We start from the raw sequence: 27,328 nt of genomic DNA, 5'->3' as shown, positions 1-27,328 counted from the left end.
CATCACCATATTTCATCAGTCTGCTTTCTTTTGATAGTAATTGGCACACTTTGGACACTAACATGACGACTATACAAGAAATTGTCGGTCCTCTTAAGTGGCACGGCCATCCTCTTCATCAGACGTGCCATTTAGCTTCAAGCCGCCATCTCCAACGAGGGCACTTCGCACTCCTGCCAGCCAGTCCCCTATGCTGTTCCATCTTGGCACCAGCAGTAAGTCGTATGTCATGGTGGCAAGGAGCGCCCCTGTGAATGGACCCACCCAGAAGACCTGAGGAGAGAGCAGACAGCGCGTTAGTGAAGGGCTCTGCTGTAACCTTCAGAGAGCAAACTCACCCCTGATGGCAAGACAATGCACCTGCACTTCAGAACAGGTCACCCACCTGAAGCTAAGTGTGCCCGGGCCTGACCAGTACTTGGATGGAAGACCATCTACGAAAAGCACCCCCTGATGATGAAGTTTGCCCGGGCCTGACCAGTACTTGGCTGGAAGACCATCTACGAAAAGCACCCCCTGATGGAAGAGGTGCTGGTGAGGCCAGCACCAGTGGCGGTGACACTGTGCTGTAAAAATGTCACTGTCCTTCAGATGAGATGTAAAACCTGAAGTCCTGACTCTCTGTGGTCAGAAAAGATCTCTGGGCATCTTCCATAAAGAGTAGGGAAGTACCCTGATGTCCTGGCTAAACTGACCACCACGGCCTAGTCCTTCTGGCCCACTAATCACCCCCTAACTCTGATTGTCTATATTATTTAAAATTTTATTTATTTATTTTTTTTTTTTTATTTATTAATTTTATTACAATCAATACATAGCAATCAAGTTTTTACAAAAAAAATTATGCTAAGAACAGATCGATCCCCACCCTTGAGAGAGAGCAAGCCAAACGGTGTAAAATTTAAGGCTTTAAAAATACCTAAATCAACAAATTCTCTGTGCTTTATAAACATTTCAAAATATTACTGATTAGATCCTGCCATGTTTTGAAAAAGTCTGCACAGATCCTCTAACTGAGTATTTGATTTTTCCAATTTTAAATAATATAACACATCAGTTTCCCACTGACTTAAAGAGGAGAGTTTGGGTTCTTCCAGTTTATCAGAATAAGTCTGCGTGCCAACAGTGTAGTGAATGCAATCACAATTTGTTTGTCTTTCTCCACTTTAAGACCCTCTGGAAGAACCCCAAACACAGCTGTTAATGGGTTAGGAGGGATTGTGAGTCCAAGACTGTCTGAGAGGTAATTAAAAATTTTTGTCCAGAATAATGTTAATTTGGAGCAGGCCCAGAACATGTGACCTAGTGAGGCTGGGGCTTGGTTGCAACGTTCGCAGGTTGGATCATGCCCTGGAAACATTTTGGAGAGTTTTAGTGAGACAGATGTGCTCGATATATAATTTTGAGTTGTATAATTGTATGCTTTGCATATGGAGCTTGAGTGAATTCTCTGCATTGCTACTTTCCACTCCTTTTCTGATATATTAATTGAGAGGTCATTTTCCCAGTGTCCTCTTGGATCTTTGAAAGGAAGGGATTGTAAAAGGATTTTATATATTGTAGAGATGGAGTCTAACTCCTTGAAATTGAGCAATAATTTTTCCAGCGTGGATGAGGGTGCAAGATGAGGAAAATCTGGAAGGTTCTGTTTAACAAAGTTCCTGATTTGAAGATAGTGAAAGAAATTTGTAGCTGGAATGTTAAATTTGGAATGTAATTGTTCATAGGATGCAAAGGCGTTGTCTATATAAAGATCTCTAAGCAAGTTAATTCCAAATTTTTCCAGATATTAAAACTGCATATGTTTGTGAGGGTTGAAAGAGGTGGTTCTTTTGCAGGGTGCCACAGAAAGAAGCTTCTCCGTCTTAAAATGCTTTCTACATTGGTTCCAGATTCTAAGTGAGTGGAGCACAATTGGGTTATTAGTGTATTGCCGATAGCGTGTGTTTATTGGAGCACAGCAAGGAATACAAAGAAGTACTGCAGGATTTTACTTCTATTGCGGTCCATGCCTGTGTATGTTCTTCTATTTGTGTCCAGGTTCTTATCGACTGTATATTTGCGCCCAGTAATAAAACTGGAAGTTAGGTAGAGCCATGCCGCCTTCTGCCTTTTGTCTTTGTAGGGTCTCTTTTGATGCGTGGATGTTTAGAATTCCAAATAAATGAGGTTATTGTTGAATCTAATTGCTTAAAGAACGATTTATTAATGTATATTGGTATGTTTTGAAATAAAAAGGAGCTTAGGAAGAATATTCATCTTAACAGTGTTAATTCTTCCAGCTAGTGTGAGATGAAGGGTTGACCATCTATGCAAGTCTTGTTTAATTTTTTCCATGCAGGCACGAAATTTTGTTGATAAAGAGCTTTATGTTTACTTGTGATGTTTACCCCGAGGTATTTAAACTGTTCTGCAATGATAAAAGGAAGGGTGTCTAATCTAATATTATATGCTTGCGAATTCACGGAAAGAGTACACTTTTATTCAGATTAATTCTGAGACCAGAGAGCTTTTGAAATTCTGTGAGTGCTGCTAAGACTGCAGGCACAGAATTTTCTGGGTCCGATATATACAGTACCATGTCATCTGCATATAATGAGATTTTCTGTTCCAGTCCTTCTCTGCTAATCCCCTTTATCTGATCAGTATTTCGACAATGTATTGCCAGTGGTTCAATGGCAATTGCAAACAGCAGTGGTGACAAAGGGCATCCTTGTCTTGTGCCACGTTCTAGTTTAAAGTAGTCTGAGCAAATGTTATTGATGCAAACTGAAGCTTCTGGGTTAGTATACAGTAATTTAATCCATGCACAAATGTTCGGGCCAAACCCAAACTTCTCCAAAATAGTAAAAGGTATTTCCATTCAATCATGTCGAATGCTTTTCTGCATCCAATGATAATAATATTTCTGGGGTGTTTGATTTAGTTGGTGAGTATATTACATTAAACAGGCGTCGAAGATTTGAAGATAAGTGTCGGCCCCTAATAAATCCAGTTTGGTCTTGTGATATTACTGAGGGAGCACTTTCTCCATCCTTCTAGCTATGATTTTAGAGAGTATTTTAACGTCGTTATTCAGAAGTGAAATTGGTCTGTATGATGCACATTGTAATAAGTCCTTATTTTGTTTTGGAAAGACAGTGATTAGTGCTTGGCGAAAGGTTTGTGGAAGAGATTGGTTATCTCTGGCTTCTGTAAATGTTGCTAATAGGAGGGGAGCTAGCTGAGCGGAGAATTTCTTGTAAAACTCTGCAGGGTAGCCATCAGGGCCTGCTGCTTTTCCACCTTGGGTGACTTTATAGCATCCAGTAATTCTGATAATGACAGAGGTTTATCGAGCTCCTCCACACTAAAAGCGTCAATTTGTGGTATCTGTAATTTATCCAGAAATGCATTAGATTGTATATTGTCTTCTTTAAACTCAGTAGTATATAGGGATTTATAGTAGTCTCTAAAAGTGTACATTATATTTTTGTGTTCGATGATTTTATCTCCATTAGTGTTAGTAATTACGAGATTGCGTTGCATACATCTTGCTTGTGAATTTGTTGCTAAAAGCTTATTAGCTTTCTCTCCATGTTCATAATAATGATGTCTGGATTTGTAAATTAGTTGTTCGGTTTCTTTAGTTGTCAAGAGGTTTAATTCTGAATGTAGAGCCTGCCTCCTCTTATGTAGAGTCTCGCTTGGTAGTCTGGCATGTTCTTCATCTATTTTAGTAATTTCGCTTTTTATCTCTGCTACTTTCTTCGCTTCGGATTTATTTCTGTGGGAAAGATATGAGATAATCTGTCCTCTTAAGAAGGCCTTAAGAGTTTCCCAGAGTATTCCTGCAGAGATCTCAGGGGATGTATTTGTCTCTAGAAAGAATTCAATTTGTTTGGATATAAATTCAGTACAATTCTCGTCAGCTAATAGAAGCGGATTGAGACGCCATCTGCGGGGTGAGTGTATGGGGCTTAGTAATTTCAGCTCCAAGATCATCGGAGCATGGTCTGAAATAACAATAGCATCGTATTTACAAGATTTAATCTTAGGCAAGAAGTTATTATCTATAAAGAAGTAATCAATCCTTGAGTAGCAATGATGTACTGGTGAGTAGAAAGAATATGTTCTTGAATTTGGGTTTAAAAACCTCCAGGGATCTGATAAGTTGTTATAACTATGTTAAAATGGAACTTGACCAGTTAAGATGTTTTGATTGAAATAGCTTTGGATTTCAGTAAATATGACCTCCTAATACTGCAAATTCAACAAACGACCTTTTTCAGTTCTTTACAACCTATAAAATGTTCTGAAACTCTGCTGTGCGTAATAATTTGGAACTGTGCGTTTTAAGTTTTTTTATTTTTGAAAAGCATACCGTTATCGTTACGAGGTTTGTTCAGTAACATTCGAATTATACTCTACTGGTTGATGACTCAAAAATTATGCTGACTGCCACTTGCATCGACTATTTAGGAAAATCAGAGAAAAATATCATTTGCATGATAATTTGGAACGTGCGGTGTAATGGAGAGTCATATCTAGTGTATAAGGTGATAACATTTGGTTTATTAATGTCTAACCATCTCTCATTTTAAAATGTTTAACCTGGCCGGGCTCAGGCACATCTATAACCCAACTGAATCAGACAAGAACTTTTGTTAACTGCTGCTCTGGACTACCAGGTGGGCAAAGTCAGTCCTGGTGGGCCGCAGTGGCTACAGGTTTTTGTAACAACCCAGTTGCTTAACGCGCACACGTACCGGTCCCGGGACATAACAGCGGTTCAAAAACGTTACAGTAATGTGTGCATGCCCATCTGCCATGCATCTCGACATACTACCCATCAAATGAAACTTCAAAGTCTCGTCTTTCCGATGATGAAAACCATTTTGACACACAACAACCACAGCACTGACACTAAAGCCTTTTTTACAGAGAAGTAAATACTTTTAAGAGTTGACTTTCCCTACCTTTGAAGACCCCCTGCAAGTCAAACATCAATATTTCCGAGCAGTATTGATCCCATTGTGTCCGTAAGGCTCCAGCGAATATAATCCAGTAAAACGATTAGGTCCAAAACAGACGATATATTCTCAAAGGGACAAAAACTCCAGAAAACGTTTCATAACTTGAGACCACCTACGTAATTTTTTTTTCATTTATATTGCTCATATCAGACGTAATTTGTTTCTGTCGGCGATAACCACGCTACCGCATGAAACACGGAAGTGTTAGCTTCTGAGCGACACCTAAGTTGGCCAATTACGACGGGTCTGGGGTTGACTGGCACCTCGTATAGCCAACGAGTGCCACAGACAGCTTGAAGGATGACGTAAAACTCCAAACCCTGGTAGAATCTACCAGTTTGATTGGACACTGTGAGTGACACTCAAAACTTACAGCCAATGAGCAGCCGAGCATTTTGATATGTAACTTGCCATACTAACTTGTAAACAAAACGATCGAGCTGCGAAGGTGGCATTTGTGCCAGTCTGCAGAGTTGGTGCGTGGTTGTTTATTGTGATTTAAGCCAAGTTTTTCGCATTTTAAATATGAATAAACGCGTAGCCGATAACGTAAATACACTCTCGATTAAATAATAGATGCATGTACGCGGCGTGAAAGTATTCAACCGGCCCAGGAGACGTCTAATGGCAGAGAGCGACATGTGCCACGCCCTTGTGCTTTCTGCTTGCTAGTGATTGCTGCCATCAAGTGGCACATGGAAAATGCTGAGCTGTGTTGTAACAGTTTGTAAAAGAAATGTATATAGTTTTTTATAAAAAAAAAAGTAAAAAATAAAAAATATAAATATATTTTTGGCCCATAAGACTTGTATTGACTATTTTTACATAGAAATGTGTATTTTTTATTGTTTTTATTATTTTTATCACTAATAGAGTGACACTGTGTGTAGATATAGATTCCTTTAGGTGTAAGCTTTCAGTAGAGCCCTCATTGATATCTGTGGGTTGAAGCATTCAAAGTTATTACACTTTTAACATACGGTCCAAAATGTGGATAATGGTCCCTCTAAAAAGCACCTGGACATGCCCACATAAAAACCGGTGTAAAAATGTCATTTGTACAGGTATTCTTTTCAAATTTGAAATGAGAGTAGTCAACAAGTTATTCTGTTGGTACATAGTGTGTTTCTGTCCCCACCTACCTACTGCAGCTTTATTTTCCTTTATTTTCATAAAAAAAACTTAGGTGAGAACAAAAAAATTCGTTTTTTCTGTGAGTTCTAATGTGCATAACTTTTGATCAGTCACACCTACGGTGATTCTGGCTACTAAGGGTGAAACTAGAGAATGTTACCTTTACAAAGAGACCAAACATGTGTTTATACTCCAGATAGTTCAATAACAGCAATGATTCTAATTTGGAGAGGTCGAATTACAAGCGATTTAGCAAAAATGACCCCGAATGATAAGGGGTTTTTAATTAGAACCCAATTCTTGCCAATAATTTAATGTCATGGCTCGTCAGTGCTTTCACTCGGCCATGTCAGGCCATTCTCATATCCTAGATTATTTTCCCTTTCAATCAATCAATCAACATTTATTTATATAGCACATTTTCATACAAAAAATGTAGCTCAAAGTGCTTTACAAAATGAAGAGAAAAATAGAAGACTTTCTCAGGATATCATCCATGGAGGAGTCATTCTCAGTCTTTCACTTTTTTTCACTTCACTTTCCTTCCAAGTGTTTAATTAAACCAAATAAGCACATAATAAAGACACACGGCTGTAAATGGAAACAAGCTAAATGGAGACATGCTGGTTTCTTTTGTCGTTTGCATCTTACTGCTACTGCGGTGGGCTGGCGCCCTGCCCAGGGTTTGTCCCCTGCCTTGCGCCCTGTGTTGGCTCCAGCAGACCCCCGTGACCCTGTAAGTTAGGATATAGTGGCTTGGATAATGGATGGATGGATCTTATTGCTAATAAGGAGCCATTGAAAACCGAGAATTCAGCTGTTTAAGACTAAAATAAGCAATAAGGGTTCAAAATCTTAGCGAGCGAGACGACTAAAGTGAAGCAGAAGAGTCACTGGAGCAGGAAGTGCTTCCTATTAACTCTTTGAGGGCTGAATATTTTTTCCAAAAGACAGTTTCTGAAAAGCGGTGGTTTCACACAGAAATCATCATAAAACATCTATTGCTGCATGCTATGGATGCCAGTTTGCGTGGCTGGGGCAGCAGCAGCAATGCAGTCTGGTTTCTACCTCTTACTATTGTTAAGTGGCAGTCCTCCCGGGTGAACACTGTCAGTACCACAATTAACTGGGGACCAGTCAGCTGAAGCTGGAACCTCACGTTCGTTTTCGATCACTTGTATCAAAATCGGAGTCCGACAAGTCAAAGTCCAGTTCAGAGAGAACAGGCAAAACGTCGTCCGTGGAGTATTTTGCTTCATGCATTTGCTTTGATCTCTTGCCAGATGTCAGTCCCATTTTTGCTGTTGTTTGCGCCTTGCTATTCACGCAAGCCCAGGAAATCTCGGTCAAACCAATGAATCTAGCTTTCCTTTTAGCAATGAGAGTCCAACTAAAACATAATAGCTGGTTTTGTTACAGTTGACTCGCCAATCCACCTAACCTGCATGTCTTTGGACTGTGGGAGGAAACCCGCGTAGACACGGAGAGAACATGCACAAGTAAACCCGGGTCTCCTAACTGCGAGGCAGCAGCACTACCACTGCGCCACCGTGCCGCCAGCTTTACATCCAGTTTTTATGTAGTACTAGGTTGTTGTACCGTGTTAGTTATTATGAATGTAGAGAAAAGCCAAGTAATGACACTTTTATTGGTTGGTTAAAGATTAGCACATATGCGAGCTTGAGGCAACCTCAGGCCCCTTCCATTACATCTTTGCCTGAAGAAGGGGCCTGGAGCTGCCTCGAACTTGCATATTGTAATTTTTTAGTTAGCCAATAAAAGGTGTCATTTTGCTTGGCTTTTCTCTACATCCAGTTTTTATATAACTGAATTCTGTGAAGAAGCTAACCTGTTTATTTCCTGTGGAGAGGTTGGGTGCAATGTAAAAGAGACTTTGTAACAATCGAACAATACGGTTATACAGCAGTTAGCACTGTTCCCACACGGCTCTAGCCTCCACATTTCAATTCTTTGCTCATTTGCTGTCTTTGTGAAGTTTGCATGTTCTTCTGTTACAGTTGTGCTTGAAACTTTGTGAACCCTTTAGAGTTTTCTATGTTTCTGCATGGAGGTGACGTAGGGCATCATCGAATTTTCACTCGGGTCCTGGGGGTGGCTGGGGAGAGACCAGTTGGACAGATGGGACAGGGGTATTGTACTTGGTCGTTTGTTTATTGGGGAGAATGATCGAATGTTACACGTTTGTGAATGGTAAAAGTATGTGAACCTCTAGGATTAGCAGTTAGTTTGAAGGTGAAATTCGAGTCCGGTGTTTTCACTCAATGGGATGCCAATCAGGTAATTGGGCACCCTGTGTGATTTAAAGAACAGGGATCTATCAAAGTCTGCTCTTCACAACACATGTTTATGGAAGTGTATCATGGATTTCTGAGAAACTCACAAAAAGAGTTGTTGATGCTCATCAGGCTGGAAAAGGTTACACAGCCATCTCTAAAGAGTTCGGACTCCACCAATCCACAGTCAGACAGATTGTGTACAAATGGAGGAAATTCAAGACCATTGTGACCCTCCCCAGGAGTGTTCGACCAGCAAAGATCACTCCAAAACCAAGGCGTGTAACAGTTAGTTTGTAGTGTGTAGTGTGTGTAGGCCTGCGCCACCACCACCTACTCAAAGCATCATGATGTTCCAACAATTATGGATGGATCAAAAGCCAGAAGTCTACGTGACCATCATCATCAAGTCCTTCCGTGAGAACCCTAAATCCAAAGAGGAGGGTTTCATTTATGTTAGGTAGAATGCTCAGAGGGGACTGGATAGTCTAATGGTCTGAAATCCCTGCAGATTTTATTTTTTTTCTCCAGCCGTCTGGAGTTTTTTTTTGTTTTTTCTGTCCCCCCTGGCCATCGGACCTCACTCTTATTCTATGTTAATTAATGTTGACTTATTTTGTTTTCTTACTGTGTCTTTTATTTTTCTATTCTTCATTATGTAAAACACTTTGAGCTACTTTCCATCCATCCATTGTCTAACCCACTGAATCCGAATACAGGGTCATGGGGGTCTGCTGGAGCCAATCCCAGCCAACACAGGGCACAAGGCAGGAACCAATCCTGGGCAGGGTGCACCTGCATGTCTTTGGATTGTGGGAGGAAACCGAGCGCCGGAGGAAACCCACGCAGACACGGGAGAACATGCAAACTCCACAGGGAGGACCTGGGAAGCGAACCCGGGTCTCCTAACTGCGAGGCAGCAGCGCTACCACTGCGCCACCGTGCCGCCCCACTTTGAGCTACTTTTTGTATGAAAATGTGCTATAGAAATAAATGTTGTTGTTGTTGTTGTTGACAGTCGATTACCATCGTCAACTCCTCCTTTTGACAAAAGTCGACATCAGCCCTGAAAGAGTTAAGCAACTGGAACAACTTGGAACAAAAACCTGCAGCCACTGCGGCCCTCCAGGAACAACTTTGCCCACCCCTGACCTACAGTAATTGTCATCAGTCTGCTGGTGGAGTTAATGAGTTTCCAGAAGGACAGGTTTTAGAGGCATGAGCACCCCGGGCCATTCCAGGAAGCCAGCCTGGGTGAGAATGTAGATGACAGACCAGGGAGGCTGCTGTCTGAGATGAAGTGACATGAGTAGATCCCCGACTTGTCCAAGAAACAGGAATGGATGTCTATTAACATATGAAATGAAGTTGACAGACAAAACATGAAATACCTTGTGTCCATATTGTCCAAAATGAAATGAACGTCAGAGTTCTGTCACACGCGTGCGCATGGGGGGCATCTAAAGGGCTCAAATGAAGGTGATTGTACGCCAGAGCAGGAGATGGCAGGGTGCACTGATCCTTTCACTTTTTCATCGGTAGACGGGTAATTTTTTCCTGGATCCGATAACATCATGTACTAAGAATGTAAGTTTAATGTCACTGTGCTCTGTACAAAAATTATTTTTATAAATCCACTCACATGTACAGGCCAGGCCGAAGTTAGCACACAGGGGCTGTCAGCATTTACTGTTGTGCTTGAAAGTTTGTGAACCCTTTAGAATTTTCTCTATTTCTGCATAAATATGACCTAAAACATCATCAGATCTTCACTCAAGTCCTAAAAGTAGATAAAGAGAAACCAGTTAAACAAATGAGACTCAAATGTTATACTTGGTCATTTATTTATTAAGGAAAATGATCGAATATTACATAATTGTGAGTGGCAAAAGTATGTGAACCTCATGGATGATCAGTTAGTTTGAAGGTGAAATTCGAGTCAATGTGATGCCAATCAGGTGTGAGTGGGCACCCTGTGTGATTTAAAGAACAGGATCTATCAAAGTCTGCTCTTCACAACACACGTCTGTGGAAGTGTATTATGGCACGAACAAAGGAGATTTCTGAGGACCTCACAAAAAGAGTGTTGATGCTCATCAGGCTGGCAAAGGTTACACAACCATCTCTAAAGAGTTTGGACTCCACCAATCCACAGTCAGACAGATTGTGTACAAACGGTGGAAATTCAAGACCATTGTGACCCTCCCCAGGAGTGGGAGACCAACAAAGATCACTCCAAGAGCAAGGCACACGTGTAATAGTCGGCGAGGTCACAAAGGACCCCAACTGAAGGCCTCTCTCACATTGGCTAATGTTCATGTTCATGAGTCCACCATCAGGAGAACACTCAACAACAATGGTGTGCATGGCAGGGTTGCAAGGAGAAAGCCACTGCTCTCCAAAAAAAACATTGCTGCTCATCTGCAGTTTGCTAAAGATCACGTGGACAAACCAGAAGGCTACTGGAAGAATGTTTTTTGGACGGATGAGACCAAAATAGAACTTTTTGGTTTAAATGAAAAGCGTTATGTTTGGAGAAAGGAAAACACTGCAGTCCAGCATAAGGACCTTATCCCATCTGTGAAACATGGTGGTGGTAGTATCATGGTTTGGGCCTGTTGTCCTGCATCTGGGCCAGGACGGCTTGCCTTCACTGATGGAACAATGAAGTCTGAATTATATCAGAGAATTCTAAAGGAAAATGTCAGGACATCTGTCCATGAAGTGAATCTCAAGAGACAGTGGGTCATGCAGCAAGACAACGACCCTAAGCACACAAGTCGTTCTACCAAAGAATGGTTACAGAAGAATAAAGTGAATGTTCTGGAATGGCCAAGTCAAAGTCCTGACCTTAATCCAATCGAAATGTTGTGGAAGGACCTGAAGTGAGCAGTTCATGTGAGGAAACCCACCAACATCCCAGAGTTGAAGCTGTTCTGTACGGAGGAATGGGCGAAAATTCCTCCAAGCCGGTGTGCAGGAATGAGCAGAAGTTACCGGAAACGTTTAGTAAGGGGGGTCACAGCAGATACTGAAAGCAAAGCTTCACATACTTTTGCCACTCACAAATATTTAATATTCGATCCTTTTCCTCAATAAATAAATGACCAAGTATAATATTTTGTCTCATTTGTTTAACTGGTTTCTCTTTATCTACTTTTAGGACTTTAGTGAACATCTGATGATGTTTTAGGTCATATTGATGCAGAAATATAAAAAATTCTAAAGGCTTCACAAATTTTCAAGCACAACTATAGAAACTGCTAGTCTAGCATTTGCAGAGAGAGAAGGGGACAACTGTGAAAACAGCCATTGTACTATTTCTGTATGCTAGAGATGAAACTGAATCCTTTCCTTTTCTTGTTTGGAACCTAAGTAAGGGCCTACACGTGGAAGAACCAGTATAAAAGGCTTGGACAGCAGCCAAATACTTCGAAGCTGACAGACGGATGGCTGATATTGTCATCCATCCCGAAAAACCTTTCAGTGCAGTGACGAAAATGACAAACTAGACACAAAGTGTTGTCATGGCTTCCTCGTCTGTAATGCCGCGTAAATCGTCATTCAAGAAAGCAAAGTTATTTTCTCTTATGTGATTTTTACCGCCGTATCAGTATGGGAGGGATATCGCCTTTTTCACATTATCTCTATATATAATCTTCATTTGGATCTTGATCTTTGTTTGTCCGCGAATGAATTAGAAGAAGAAGCACTAGATGGCAGTAGAGAGACAACTAAAAAGGCATTGCATTAAGAATCTCCTCCAGGCTTAGACTACTGAAGACTGTAGTACGCCAGTCACACCTCAAAACACAGACATTCAAACTAAACAAACTGTTGTGCTCTAAATTAACTAAAGAGATCTTCATTTAGATCTTGATCTTTGTTTGTCTGTGAATTCCACGCATGCGTAGATCACCGTCCAGTTTAGTACGTTGTTGTTACTCACGGATGTCAATGTGCCGGAATAACGAAAGGGGTGGTGGACAGTGTTACGCTGGTTAGCTCCTGAGGCCCAGCTAGTGAGTGAGATTGCCGAAGATAAAAGGTATGTGCCTACGTAACATATGAATGAAAGAAAGACAGTGGGTACAATGAATGACAACGTAACAGCACGTTCTGGAAATTATTATTGTTATGTTGTAGCCGGCGAGTGCTGCGCGTCTCACAGTTGTACCGTGGCTTGCTCACATGTCAGTGAAGTGATCCCTATTTATGCTTTAAAGAGCCTGGATACCTGTGTGTCCCCCTTTTATAGCCATTGCTCCGTGTATGTTGCCTTACTCTTTGGATTGCCACAAAGCAACCTGCGGGATTGGAGAAAGATTGAGAAGACATCGTGAGAGGAAACGACAGCGTCGTGAAAACGAGACGGACTGTGAACAGACAGAAGCAGAAATGCTCCTACACCAACACACGATTCGGACAGCGATTCCGAGTGGGCTGTTCCTATCGAATCAATGTCCAAGGGTTTTATTTTGTAATTTTGTTTCCCTTATAAAAAATCCTAATACTGTGCTACGAAGGGCTCAGTTCACGACTGGCAGCCGCGTTTAAACAGGGAGCCCTTCACAGACAACTTTAACACGCGCAACGTAGTTGGGCGCACATGGCTAGTATCTATATAATTTTGGATACTTAAAACGCCGCAATTACAAAAGAACTTATTCCAACTAGGGAGCTATATGACCCCCTAAAAGGAAACACATCACTTCCGGTTTCCGACCCCGCAAATGTCAGTTCTGGTTACGGGCCCAGTGACATCACTTCCGGTTCCCGTCCCGATGACATCTCTTCCCTTGCCTGTCTGTTTGTTCTTGTTCTGGACTGACGTCTGTAAAACTCACAACCACAACCTTCACTTTTGGCAGCCAATTTCAAGTATACGGGCTGTTGCCCCCGAAGCTCTTTCTCTGTCCATTTGAATCCTCTTATGGTACATTTAAGAATCACTGCTTTTTTTTATTTATTTATTTGAATTTTCTGTACTGTCCCAACGTTTTCTGATTTGGGGTGGTACATTTTTTTTAGTAAAAGTACTTCTTTTGAACCGGGGGAGCTGTGTCGGGGTTGGGCCTTGATCACAATAGCAAGATGAACTGATTATTCTCAAGGTTTGTATTATCTTGCTAACTTTTATATTTATCTGGAAATGGAGATCATTGGTTAATCTATTGTCACACGTGCTCATCGGAGAGTCACCTCATCAAAGGTTTGTGCTACCACTCTGGGACAACAGGGGGCACTGTCACTAACAATATCACCTCCTCCTTCCTTCACAGCGCTGAGGGGCCGCCCAGTGTGGGCAACCTGAGGCCTATAAACACAGGTGTGTCATTTTGGTCTGAGCCACACCGGGAGATGGAGCTCCTCTAAGCCAGACCTTCTCAACCGAGCAGCATATCACGAGTAAGAGAAGGCTACAGCCGGTGTTTCTGTTCTTTAAATGCAAGATAGCACTCTTTTCTCTTTAATTGTAGAATTAAATGTGATGACCAACATCTCTTTTAAACCTGATTCTTATACCCCAAAATGACCCCACTATGTAAAACTGTCACTTTTTCTCCTTCCTGTTTTAGTACTTTATCTACTGTAATTGCCTGGAGTTAAAAATTAAAAAAAAACAAAAAACAAAGCGGACGTATTTAACTGCAGAAGACGTAAATCCTAAGAGTGCCCTGGCTGGATGAAGAACATTAGAACAGGCCATTCAGCGCAACAAAGCTCACCAGTCCTGTCCTTAATTCTTCCAAAATCACATTAAGTCAAGTTTTGAAAGTCCCTGAAGTCCTCCTGTCCACCACACGTCTTGGTCGCTTATTCCAAGTGTCTATCGTTCTTTGTGCAAAGAAAAAGCTTCTAATGTTTGTGCGAAATTTCCCCTTCACAAGTTTCCAACTGTGCCCCCGTGTTCTTGATGAACTCATTTTAAAGTCACTGTCTCGATCCACTGGACTCATTCCCTTCATCATTTTAAACGCTTCAGTCAGGTCTCCTCTTCATCTCTGTGAAGGCTCAGCTCTTTTAATCTTCCCTCATAACTCATCCCCTGTAGCCCTCTAATCAGCCTGGCTGCTCTTTTCTGGACCTTCTCTTGTGCTGCTTTGTTCTTTTTGTAGCCTGGAGACCCAAACTGCACACAGGACTCCAGATGAGGCCTCACCAGTGCGTTATAAAGCCTGAGCAGAACCTCCTGTGACTTTTACTCCACACATCAAGGCGCTATATAACCTGACAGTCTGTTAGCCTTCTTAATGGATTCTGAACACTGTCAGGAAGTCGATAGCTTAGAGTCCACTACGACTCCTAACTCCTTCTCATAAGGTGGACTCTCAATTTTCAGACCTCCCATTGAGTTTTCAAACCTCACATTTTTATTTCCTCCTTGTAATTCTTTACATTTACTGACATTAAATTTCATCTCTTAGTATTTTACTCTGGTTTATTGTATTATTCTGTGTAATGCCTTTGTTATTTCCTGTATTTATCTGCTTAGTGTTCCATGCAGAAATATTTGTACCCAATGTTACATATACCCTGCACCTTGAGCATGGGAAAGGCGCTATATAAATAAAATATATTGCTATTATTATTATTATTATTATTATTATTATTATTATTATTATTATTATAGCTGAAAACAAAGTGGCAGAGTAAACATGGCAGACTTACCCAGTGGCTTTCGAAGTTGGCTGCGATGATGGCAGGACCAAGGGACCGGGCAGGGTTCATACTGCAGCCCGTGAAACCAATCTGGTGGAAGAGAGAAACACGAAAAGTGAGTAACAGAAAGAAAGAAAGAAAGGTTTATATTACTGGCCACTATAAAGGCACTATATAAGATTTCAAGTACTACAACTGCAAATGTTTAATTATGAAGAGAATTATGTAAGAAAGAAAGAAAGAAAGACGTTTCTCCACCTCCTGTTACGGCTCTTTCCACCTCAGGATCAGGGGCGACACTCTGGCAGCTGCAAGCGTTTCGAACATTTCTTAGGTTTCGAAGAAACAAAGATGACATATTCGTAGCAGTCAATTTTAAACTTTAGAGCTACGTTTACTTCTTCTGTTGGAATCCATTAAGACGTGTCTCCTAAAAGACGCAACGTGTCTCAGCTGAGGAGGTTGGCACCCAATCGGGATTCTTTCTGGTGACGCTACCTGTCTGTAACGAGAAGGCTCTTTTTCCAGAGCTTCATTAGATAGAAACGGTGGGACATTGGACTGAGTGAACCTTTTAGCAGGCGTGACAAGAGGCATTGCGGGAGTCAGACTGCCATTAATAAGAACGTCATTCTCAACTAAATGAATTATGAGGTCAGTTGCAGCAGCAAACACCACCACTGCACTGCTCATTCGTAAGGCGCAGCAGATATTTTCGCAACCGATCACATCAGGCGTCAGATTTACACCATGCCATCTCGTGAGCATTTGGAAATCATCATTCCGAAGAGTGGCACTGCCAGAGGAAACCATAATCACCAGAAAAGCAATGTTAAAAAAATCGGGAAAAAACAGTAAAGATAGACAAACCTTCAAACTCTCCTGCTCACTCTCTCAGTCCTCTCGCAAAGTACCGTCCACTCACCACTCTAGCGAGAAAGAAAGAAAGAAAAAAGAAAGAAAGAAAGAAAGAAAGGTTTATTTTTTAGCCACTATAAAGGTACTATATGGGGTTTCAAATACTAGAAAATCAAATGTTTAATTATGAAGAGAATTATATAAGATTTAAGAAAGAAAGAAAGAAAGAAGGATCTGAAATGTAATCCTTACTGTATAGTTAAATGACAGAAACTGGTAAATGCCAAGTGAAGTGTTGTGGCCACAAGGCCGAGTAAAGCCAGCGTCACGTCACACAACTTTAGCTCCAATCTGACGACTGTCTTACTGATCTTGTCACCTGAAGATGTCAGATTTCTCGACTGGCAGTGACAAACAAAGCTTTCCAGGTCAGTTTCAGATTTAATAATAATAATTCTTTACATTTATACAGTGCTTTTCTCACTACTCAGAGTGCTTTACATAGTGGGGCATGGGGTGTGGGGGGCATTTCAAGCACCACTAATGTGCAGCACCCACCAGCATGCTGAGGTGACAGCAGTACGCTCACCAGCCAGGAGCTGTTTGGTGGTGATGTGGTGAGGGAGACAGTTAGCCAATTAGAAACAGGGGATGATTAGGGGGCCGGAATGAACAGGCTGTAGTGGGCCAGGACTCTGGGGTGCACCCCACAGAACTCTTTACGAAGGTTGCCCAGGGATCTTTAAAGACTGCAGAGAGTCAAGTCCTCTGTTTTACATCTCATCCGAAGGATGACACCATTTTTACAGCCCATTGTCCCTGTCATTGCATTGGGGGCATTGGGATCCACATTCAGACCACAGTGTAGGCGCCCCCTGCTAGCCGCACCAGGACATCTTCTAGCAGCAAACCCAAGCTTGTTCTAGATGGCCTCCCACCCAAGTACTGGCCGGGCCTACACAGGCTTGGCTTCAGGTGGATGACCTCTTCTGAAGTGCAGGTGGTGTGCCTGTTATGGTGAGCTCGTGACCACACCAGTCCTGGATGCCCGCTTTCCAGATATGGCAAGTTCAGCGGCAATCACATCTAGTTTTATTGCCTTTTTCCATTCTCTTGTGTTACAACAAACACGAGACATCAGACAGACGAGTCTCCCTTCTGTTTACGTGGCCCAAAATATTCATTCATTCTTTCTTTCTGATCATTTGATATGGATTATACTTCTGCGTGAATGCTCATTGAGTGGTCAGCTCTCACACACACAGAGCCCACTCCTACGACTTAAGGCCACATCAGACTGGTTTGACCGAGTCCAGGTGAGATGCAGACTGGTTGGACTGAGGACATCAGACTTCAAGAACAACCATTTATTTCTTGTACAGCCCAAAATCACCTAAGGAGTGAACAATGGGCTGTCACAGTAGTCTCTGTTTGTTGAAAGCCCCCCACAGCCTCGACTACAGGACTGGTGGTCACAGGAGGACATCACAACTACCCCCGACATGCTAATGATATGCAAATGAAAATCACTGGAAAAGTCGAGCAAAACATCGGGCCTTAATAAGGTCTTTCAATATGGAAAGGAAACCAAGAACCAGACTGGAGATCTTTAACCTGCAAGACGATCAATAAGAAAACAAATCTGAGGCCCTAAACACACTCTTATAGTTTGTTAAATGTTACCGAGTCACAAACATTCAAAACTATTATGACGTAAGCAAAAACCCAAAGCAAAAAACAAAATTTGCAGTTAAACAGACGTAGCAGAAATTCAAACTCTTAAAACTAAAACTAAAGAAAGCACACAATTTGTTTGGAAGTTATCCGCAATCTTGGACAACCCAGGAGTCAACCACACTGACATTTAGACCAGAAGTACGACAATATCCAAGTTAAAAAAAAGAAAGAGTTCCATAACACGTAGTCCCAAAAATGGCCACTACAGGGATGAACTGTTGAACCCAGGAAGTAACGAGGACAAACAAAGACTCATAAAATCATGGACTCTTCACAAGAAAAATGCTCTGCAAAACACTGAAGAGCACAAGAGACATACAATGTCTGTTAAAGGCAAACTGAAAGCAAACAAAGTCCAAATACAAAGACGGAACAATAAAGTCAAAAAATCCAGAATATCAAAAATAGCGGAAGCACAGCAAACACACCAGAGACTCACCGACTCCTCAGAGCATTCAAAATGGCCAGCCAGGAACTGCGGGAGACCCTCTGGGTACAGAAAGGGGCGGGCACTTCCTGGCTGTGACTGGCAGGTGGCCCCGCCTCTTGGGGGACCACCCACAAAACACGTGGAACATAACACAGGCATAGAGAACAAAGCACATAAGAAATGAAAGTGACACTCACGTAAAACAATAACCCAAAAGTGGACAAAAATACCAACAAGGATGGGAACCAAAAAACGGGAGCTCCCATGAAAATGAAAATGGCAGAAAAGGAGCAAGAAAAACATAACATTGAGAAAGATCAACACCTCAGAGACAAAACTGAAATAGAAAAAGAAATCCATCTCTAAACTCAGCCGATTCCCAAATCCCAGAGACTTAGAAATGAAATTCACATCAATTGTTGCTGGGATATCTGACCTGGGACACCTGAATTCTTCATCCGTCATGGTGATAGCCTCCCAGAGATAGATAGATAGATAGATAGATAGATAGATAGATAGATAGATATATATGAAAGGCACTATACAGTATAATAGATAGATAGATAGATAGATAGATAAATAGATAGATATGAAAGGCACTATATAATGATAGATAGATAGATAGATAGATAGATAGATAGATAGATAGATAGATAGATAGATATGAAAGGCACTATACAGTATAATAGATAGATAGATAGATAGATAGATAGATAGATAGATAGATAGATAGATAGATAGATAGATAGATAGATAGATAGATAGATGTGAAAGGCACTATATAGATAATCAATAGACAGATACTCAGGTAATTTCCCAGATCCTCTCTACCCCAGTAACATTTTGGTGTCTGCTGTTGACCTTTGACAGAAGCCCACCGGATTGTCTGCCGTGGTCCAGCAGAGACCCTCTTGCTTTCCTGGGACATTTTCTTGCCTAAAAGTTCTGCAGCATCAAGCAGTGGAGAAACATTTTACCCTTTTTTAGGTCTGACTTACAGCCACAAGATGCCCCAGGGTGACCGAGGAACCAACAATGACAGGCGCCATTTTACTCAGTCCTGCCTTCTGGTCTGAAGTGGCGAAGACACAGAGAACGAGCTGGAAGGTGACCATCATCTCCACACACACAGCTTGGAATTCGCTAACTCCCGGGGTGACCTGAGGCACAAAGAAATGGAAAGAGATGGACAGCAGAGAGAGATGTGAATGTTTCAGCACCATAGGCAGGAACCCTCTGAAGGTGCGACTATGTGTGACCCCCCCGCCGTGAAGCTGAGCAATTGGGGAGCAGCAGCTGGTAAAAGAGGTGACCAAGAACTCAATGGTCTCTCTGGCTGAACCCCAGAGAACCTGTATGGAAATGAGAGAAACTTCCTGAAGGACAACCACCACTGTAAAACACTAATCTGGACCTTCTGACAGAACGTGGGCCCACCTGAGGTTTGCGTAAAGGGCACCTGAAACAATTCTCAGACTGTGAGAAATAAGATTCTCTGGTCTGATGGACCAACATTCAACTGTCTGACTTCAATTCTAGGTGTCGCATTTGGATGGAATCAGGAACCACTGCTCACCAGTGTAATATCACTCCAGAGGTAAAGCAGGGTGGTGGTGGTGGCAGCATCAGGGACTGGGAGGCTGGTCAGGGTCAAAGGAAAGCCGAACAGAATAAAGTGGAGAGACATCCTGAATGAAGACCTCCTCAGAGAGCTCCAGACGTCACCCTGGGCTCACAAAGTAAAAGCAACAAAGGACCAGATCAGGGACAACTCGGGGAAAGTCCTTGAGTGGCCCAGTCAGATCCTGAACTTGAACCCAAGCCGTCCACTGAGGGTCTCCATCCAGCCTGACCAGGCTTGACAGGATCTGCCGAGAAGAATCCCAAAATGAAACCCAAGAAGACTCCAGGCTGCCAAAGGGGATTCAGCTAAGCCTGAATACTTATGCCAATGGGATAGTTTAGATTTTTATTTTTAATAAATTTGGAAAAATATTCCTAAAATCCTGTTTGTCATTCTGGGGTACTGGACGTTCTTTGATGAGGGAAAAAAATAATTTAAAGGTCTTTAGCACGAGGCTACAACACAAAATGTGATAAAAGTGAAGGCTCTGAAGACTTTGTGAAGGCGCTATATGCTGGGCGTCTTATTATGCAGTGCTTTGACTGCACTGTATCAGTGGATGGCACGCTGGCACAGTTGTAGTGCTGCTGGCTAACAGTTAGAAGACCACCCCATGTGCTCCTTGTGTGAACTTTGTAAGTTCTCCCCAGGTTCGGGTGGCTTTCCTGTCACAATCTCAAGACCATCAAGTTAGGTGGATTGTTGCGGTTTAACTTGCTCATTTGTGTGTTTGCCCTGCAATGGACTGGCACTCCATCCAGGGATTGTTCCTGCCTGGCACCCAGTACTTGAAGAGATGGGCCACAGCTTCCGTGTGACCCTGCCCTGGATTAGTGGGTTTAGGAAGATGGTTGGGTGTGTTAGTGTATTGAATGCTAGTGTTGTAAGTGGAAGTGCTCTTTATAAAAATGACAGAATCACATTAGCTATAATGGCCACCAGGGGGCACACCAGCTCCCCAAACCCAACACAGACAGACACTGGGCACAAGTCCGACAACACACACGTTTTTTAATTTAATGTGAGAAGCACTTTCACTCGTTTCCATCCTGCACAGCACAATAAACAAATAAATAAATAAACAAATAAATAAATAAATAAATAAATAAATAAATAAAGCACTTCTCTTCCTTTGTCACTATTGTCTTTTTCTTTCTCTCTCTTTCTTTCCCTCCTCCTCCTTGTTACTATGGCAAGCCAAATTAATATCTAGAGATATCTCAAATTAAATTACAGATATCTAAAATGCATCTATTTTAACATATCTACAGTACAAAGCATTTTATAATATCTCAAATAGATTTCCAGATATCTTGAAATGAAATGCTGTACATTTTGAAATATCTGAAATGCATTTTAAGATATCTCAAAATAACTTTCTGTCAAATTTCCTATTCTTTGAATGGGAATTCCTGTCTATTTTAAGATAATATCAAGATGTATTTCAGATATCTTAAAATGATTGGGAAGTTATTTTAGGATATCTTGAAATATAATTAAGATATCTCAAAAAGCATTTAAGACTGTTTGAGATATCTAAAATTAATTTCATGATATCTTAAAATGGGTCTGTGCTCCATTTCAGATATCTAACAATGTATTTCAAGATATCTTTAAAAGGACACTTAATTATTGCAAGATATCTCAAAACAGCTTCCTGTCCACTTTCAGGTATCTTATAATAAACAAGAAGTCCCATTGAAATAATAGAAAGTTTTACAGGAAATGATTTTGAGATATCTGGAAATGTTAATTTGGCTTACCATATCGTTACCCTCTTCTTCTTCCTCCACCTCCTCATTACCTTCTTCTTCTTCTTCTTCTTCTTCTTCTTCTTCTTCTTCTTCTTCTTCTTCTTCCTCTTCCTCCTGCTCCTCCTCCTCCCAACTCTGGCTCTCTGAATGAAGGCAGGTGGCTCCTTTTATTTCTGCACCTGGTAGCTCTTCAGGTGGCCCATCAGCATCATCTGGAAGTACTCCCAGGTGTCATGGAAGCCCAAAATAGGACTCTGTAGCTCCCCTGGTGACCCACACAGAACCCAGCAGGTCTGTGCTAACCTCCAGCTCCCATGGATCCCTGGGGGAATCCGATTCACCCCTGCAACTCAGGGCAGCTGCCATCTAGTGCTCTGGGGGAGGCTCTGCCCTGCAAACAACTCCTGCCCTGGTCCTTCCTTTATGATGGAAGGACCCCAGCTGTCTGTCACACTATTTTTATTTTAATTTGTTTGGGTTTTTTTATTCTTTTACTAGCAGGGCTGCCTGGTGAGGAATAAAGTGTGGGTGCAAACACTAAATAAATTCTCAAGGGACCCCCAAACCGAAAGTTCATTAAAAAAAAAAAAAAACAACAGGGTGCCATTTTGCATTCTTGTGCCAAGTCCCAAAAAATCCCCCCTAGGGGCAATAAAGCGCAAGAGCAGCCAGAAAACAAGGCACAGCTTATGGTCTTTCTCTGTCTAAATATTGAATCAGAGCAAAATGTGGTGGAGACTGGCTCAACGGCATGGGCTTGGACACACACACACACACACACACACGCACACACATTCAACTTTCTATCTCACTATTGCCATAAGGACTCCTCCAGCTAGTATACAAAACCCGATTTCCCCCATTCAGGGCTCTGGCAGCATTTTGCAGTGAGGTAAGAACCAATCCTGGCTGGGACACCAAGAGAACATGAAGGTCCCACACAGATGATGACCATGCTGAGTTCAGGTCCCTGGAGGTGAGAGGCAGCAGCGTTAACCACTGAGCCACTGACCCCCCTTGGTTGTTTTTTCATTTTAATTCCTTTACGTAGTATCAGAAGTCAGTTGTTAACACTTTGGCATCTGTCAAGGACCAGTCTGGCTTTGCCAGCTGTAAGGCGCTTCATGTGTTTCCACTGGCAGAGATCAGCATCTCCCTACTGCTTTGCTGCATTTCATGTTTAACATTTAATTGTCTTGCGGTGGGCTGGCGCCCTGCCCGGTGTTTATTTCCTGCCTTGCGCCCTGTGTTGGCTGGGATTGGCTCCAGCAGACCCCCCATGACCCTGTAGTTAGGATATCGCGGGTTCGACACTGACTGACTGACTGACTGACATTTAATTGTGGGGACATTGCATGGAAGTTTAACAAGAAAGCTGAACCGGACTTGTCAAGGCGCTATATAACAGTAATAGTGAACTCACCACATTGAGGCCAAGGTCTCCACGGACCTCGGGTGGCGTGACGCTCCGGATGAACCCCGAGGCGGTGATAGCTCCCAGGACCTGGGCGATCATGTAGAGAAGAGCTGATGCCAGGCTCATCCTCAGGCCGGCTAGGAGAGACAGAGTCACGGCAGGGTTCAAATGAACAGCTCCTGCTGTGCCCAGGCACGCCATCATCAGTGCCACGGAAATGCCAAAGGTCAGCGAGACGTGTACAGGATCCGGGGAGCCTGCGGGCACAGGGAGGAGAGGATGATGTGGGCCCACAGGGGCACCTCCAGACAGATCAGGAGGCTGAGGCCACAGGAGAGTGGAGGCCAGGCTGGCAAAGACAAAGACAGTGGTGCCCACATATTCGGAGAGGAGCAACCTCAGGAAAGACAGCGTCCAGATTTCCCGCAGGGCGTGATAGAGCGTCACAACCACTTGCATGCTTGCGTGCAGACGAGGATTTCAGCCAGAGGAGCAGCTGCTGAGGGAGACACCTCTGTATTAATACTCAGTCTGGGCAGACAGCCTGGGGGGGCAACATGGGCCGTGCCAGCGTCACGCTCTGAATCCCTCCAAGTATCCCGTTTCCATTTGGCTTCATCGGTTAGTGTCGACTGGCTGCCCCAAAGGTGCTACTCATACGCCTGTTTTGACATTTAATGCCTGAGTGCCCGTGAGGCTGGCTGGCACTCTTCTTAGCCGGCCTCAATGGGACTTCTTGTTGCCACATCGTAAGACTGCCACCATTCTTCTCCAGGCCGACTCTTAAAAGTGTAAAAGAGAAAAACAAAAACAGACTGTTAAAAAACACCTAAAACTTTATAGTATATAGCGCCTTTCACCACAGTGGTTCTCAATCCCTGCTTCTGGACTCATCTGAGCACTGGCATTGTACTCAGGTGGGAAGAAAATAATAAAAGTGTGCGCCCATCACTCATATGGCACAGCCTGTAGTAAAGCACAAGTGAAACTCCAACAGTAGGAGCTCCATCTGTGTGCCACCATGAAGCCTTAAATTAAGGAAGGCGTGGAACCTTCTAGAAAATATCACGAAACAACACGTCCATCGTCATTATTTTCACATTTGCCACTTACACTGTGGTATGGTGATGCCAATCAACTCAGCCATGGGAAAGCTTAAGTGCAAGGTAGAGGCTGCACCCTTCAGACACATTGGCACAGCTGGCATCTACCTGCTCATGCAGTTGTGCTCACTCTGAACTCCTCATAGGCCATCACGTCTATCATCACTGACTGTTCACTTAGCCAATGAGTGGGGTGGACGATGAAATCAGGATGATGAGTGGCAGCACCTGTCTGGCTTTCCTGGGCATCGCAAGCCACTTTAAACACACTTTGCCCACTAACCTTGGTAGTTTTTATCTTTAGCTGATCATTTACTGCAATTGGCATCATGAGACATCCATCAATGTATATGTACAGTATGCCATATGTGCCACTTACACTTTGGTATGGTGATGCCAATCAACTCAGCCATGGGAAAGTTTAAGTGCAACGTAGAGGCTGCACCCTTCAGACACATTGGCACAGCTGGCATTTACCTGCTTATGCAGTTGTGCTCACTCTGAACCCATAGGACATCACATCTATCATCACTGACTGTTCATCCATCCATCCATTATCCAACCTGCTACATCCTAACTACAGGGTCACGGGGGTCTGCTGGAGCCAATCTCAGCCCACACAGGGTGCAAGGCAGGAAACAAACCCCGGGCAGGGCGCCAGCCCACCGCAGACTGACTGTTCACTTAGCCAATGAGTGGGCTGGACGATGAAATCAGGATGATGAGTGGCAGCACTTATCCAGCTTTCCTGGGCATCTCAAGCCAATTTAAACACACTGTGCCACAAGCCCACTAACCTTGTTAGTTTTTATATTTAGCTGATCATTTACTGCAATGGGCATCATGAAACATCCATCAATGTGTACCACTTATCCAGTCTGGAATCTCCGTCCATCCATCCATCCATCCATTCATCCATCCATTTACTGCCACTTAAATGGGTCTCTGTCACCACAGTCCTAAGCTATGATACCTAGAGGTCCCTTTTCTCCACCACCTCCTCCAACTCCTGGGTGTATCAAGGGGTTTCCAGGCCATCTGGGACATTTAATCTCTCCAGCGTGTCGTAGGTCCATCCTTAGGTTTTGTGCCCTGAAGGTGTCCAAGAGGCATTCTAATGAGATGCCCAAATCGTGTTCTTTTGGTCGCTGCTGAAAGTGAGGGTAAGTGACGTAAATCAGCCCATAAATCGAGAGCTTTGCTTTTCGGCTCCGCTCACCCTGCAGTTTTCCCAGTTAATTCTGCGGCTCATCAGGGGTCTGTTCTGCTCCTACTCTCTTCAATGCTGGCATGGACTGGGTGTTGGGGGGGTCCTGGGGGTCCAGCAGCTGTGTGGCATCTGTTGGTGAAGAGAGATTCACTGATCTTACTTTTCTGACGATGTTGTGATCTTCACAGAGTCAATGGGAGTGAGGGGTCTGAGTGTCTGGGCTTGCGAGGGTCCTGATAAAAAACCAACAGCCAGGTCTTTAATGACCTTTTGAGCATGGCCATCAGCAGAGTGTCGACCTCATCGAGAGGTTTACTTACCTCGGCGGTAACATTCATGACTCTGGTGACTCTTCCTATGAAGTCAGTAGACGTATTGGGAGAGCATGGTGGTCCTGAGGTCACTGGAGAGGAGTGTGTGGTGCTCCTGATATCTGCAAAAGGACGAAGGTCCAAGTCTTTAGAGTCCTGGTACACCCTGTTTGAGAGACATGGGCGCTATCCAGTGACCTGAGATGAAGACTTGGACTCCTTCATGTGTGTCTCTCTGGAGGGTCTTTGAGTCCCACTGATTTGACTTTGTGTTGCTCATAGAGTCCTGATTGAGGCACATGACCTGCATTGTGAGGGGCCGTCAGTTACGGCACTACGGCCATGTGGCGCGATTCCCCGAGGGTGATCCGGCTTATTGTTGAAGACCAGAGTGGCTGGACCAGGCCATAGGGGACCCTCACGTAACACCTGGCTGTGGCAGACAGAGGGTCATTTCTGGAGGGTGGGACTGGACCGCGTGTCTGCCTGGGGGGTTGCCAACTGGGATCCCAAGCTGTTTCGTCGTGTGGTGGGTGTGGTGACGTGCTGTACCAGTGCCAGCCCCCCAGCCTGACCTGACCTGACCTCACTCTTTACCATAACTGCCCACCTAACTGCTGATGCTGCTCTGATCTGACCACCGCTGCCTCCCGAGATCATCAACTACACTCCTCCTATTGAGAAATCACATCATTACCAATCTGGAGGGGGCACTCCACATATTTCTGGCTGGGAAAAATGACCTCAGACTTGGCGGTGCACATCAGGACTGCTTCACATTTGGTCACAAACCTCCACCAGTGCACACCTGAGGTCACCACCTGATGAAGCCAACAGGACCACATTACCACAGAATAAAGCAGACATGTGATCCTGAAGTCACCAAACTTAACACCCTCCACATCTTGGCTTTGTGTAGAAATTCAATCCATCAAAATTTTGAACATGGTCAGTGACAAACAGAAGCCCTGGGGAAGACCAACACCCACCAGGAACAAGTCTTACCCTCTGTGAGCAATGAGAACCAAGCTTTTGCTCCAGTTGTGGAAGGACCAAATAGCCCCTTAAGAGCCTGGTACCACACATTTTTTTGAAGAACAATCCCACGGAAATCCCTGGGGGATGCAGCCATCTACCTTTTCCAAGACCCCACAACACATGTAGACTGGTTGGAGGTGCTCACCGTGAAACCCTCAAGAATTCTCATGATGGTAAAGAAGTGTTTCAGGGATGAGTTCTGCACTGTGAGGTTCAACCAGCAGGCAGACCCTCCCGTCAAGCACCCAGGCATAGACATCATCAGGAAGGCTGAGGTGTGCATTCCTTCTAAACCTGGAGTGCCCCCTTTAGGTCCCCCTTTTTAAAAATGGGACACATCACCTCAGTTTAACCAGTCATGAAGCATTGTCTCCACAATTCTTTAATGTGTCAACCAAGACAGCCCAACAACATCCAGAGCCTCAGCTCCAGTGGAACACTGTATGATAAATATCTTTGGAATAAAAACAAATTTTACCAGACCACTGCAATGGAGTGGAGTGGCACCATGTTAAGGGTTAGCTACTGCCTCACACTTTATGGGACTGGGGCAGGCTGGCACTTCCCATGATCCTGAACTGGATGAAATGGTACAGAAAATAAATGAATGAATGATCCTTATCAACCATTCATGGACATTTTGTGCTGCCAGCCTGACTCTTCTTGAGACCATATGTGGCACAAACCAAACCAACATGTAATGTGGCATCAGACTGAATGGTGAGGCATTGATTACTCAA

The 27,328-nt window shown here is 43.3% G+C and overlaps 1 protein-coding gene across 1 annotated transcript; it reads right to left on the bottom strand.

Moving 5' to 3' along the window:
* On the bottom strand, positions 1–23,385 carry LOC120518010 (aquaporin-5). The gene is made up of 5 exons (XM_039740555.1): positions 22,933–23,385; positions 20,895–20,964; positions 19,130–19,302; positions 15,116–15,196; positions 1–273 (listed from the first exon to the last, which is right to left on the bottom strand). Exons 1-5 carry the CDS (start codon positions 23,383–23,385, stop codon positions 94–96), a joined length of 957 nt encoding a protein of 318 aa, XP_039596489.1. The 3' UTR covers positions 1–93.
* Between the last annotated feature and the right edge of the window lie 3,943 nt (positions 23,386–27,328).

This window comes from Polypterus senegalus, chromosome 17 (assembly GCF_016835505.1).
Source record: "Polypterus senegalus isolate Bchr_013 chromosome 17, ASM1683550v1, whole genome shotgun sequence".
Taxonomy (NCBI): domain Eukaryota; kingdom Metazoa; phylum Chordata; class Cladistia; order Polypteriformes; family Polypteridae; genus Polypterus; species Polypterus senegalus.
This window is presented reverse-complemented; position numbering and strand designations above follow the sequence as displayed.

What these genes read in the sequence shown, in the direction of transcription:
- LOC120518010 (XM_039740555.1), bottom strand. Translation starts at nt 23,385, where the DNA reads ATGCAAGTGGTTGTGACGCTCTATCACGCCCTGCGGGAAATCTGGACG. An exon ending in GAGACCTTGGCCTCAATGTG is followed by an intron (nt 20,965 to 22,932) that starts GTGAGTTCACTA and finishes AGATATCTCTAG; the next exon opens with ATATTAATTTGGCTTGCCAT. An exon ending in CCAACTTCGAAAGCCACTGG is followed by an intron (nt 274 to 15,115) that starts GTAAGTCTGCCA and finishes CTCTCTCCTCAG; the next exon opens with GTCTTCTGGGTGGGTCCATT.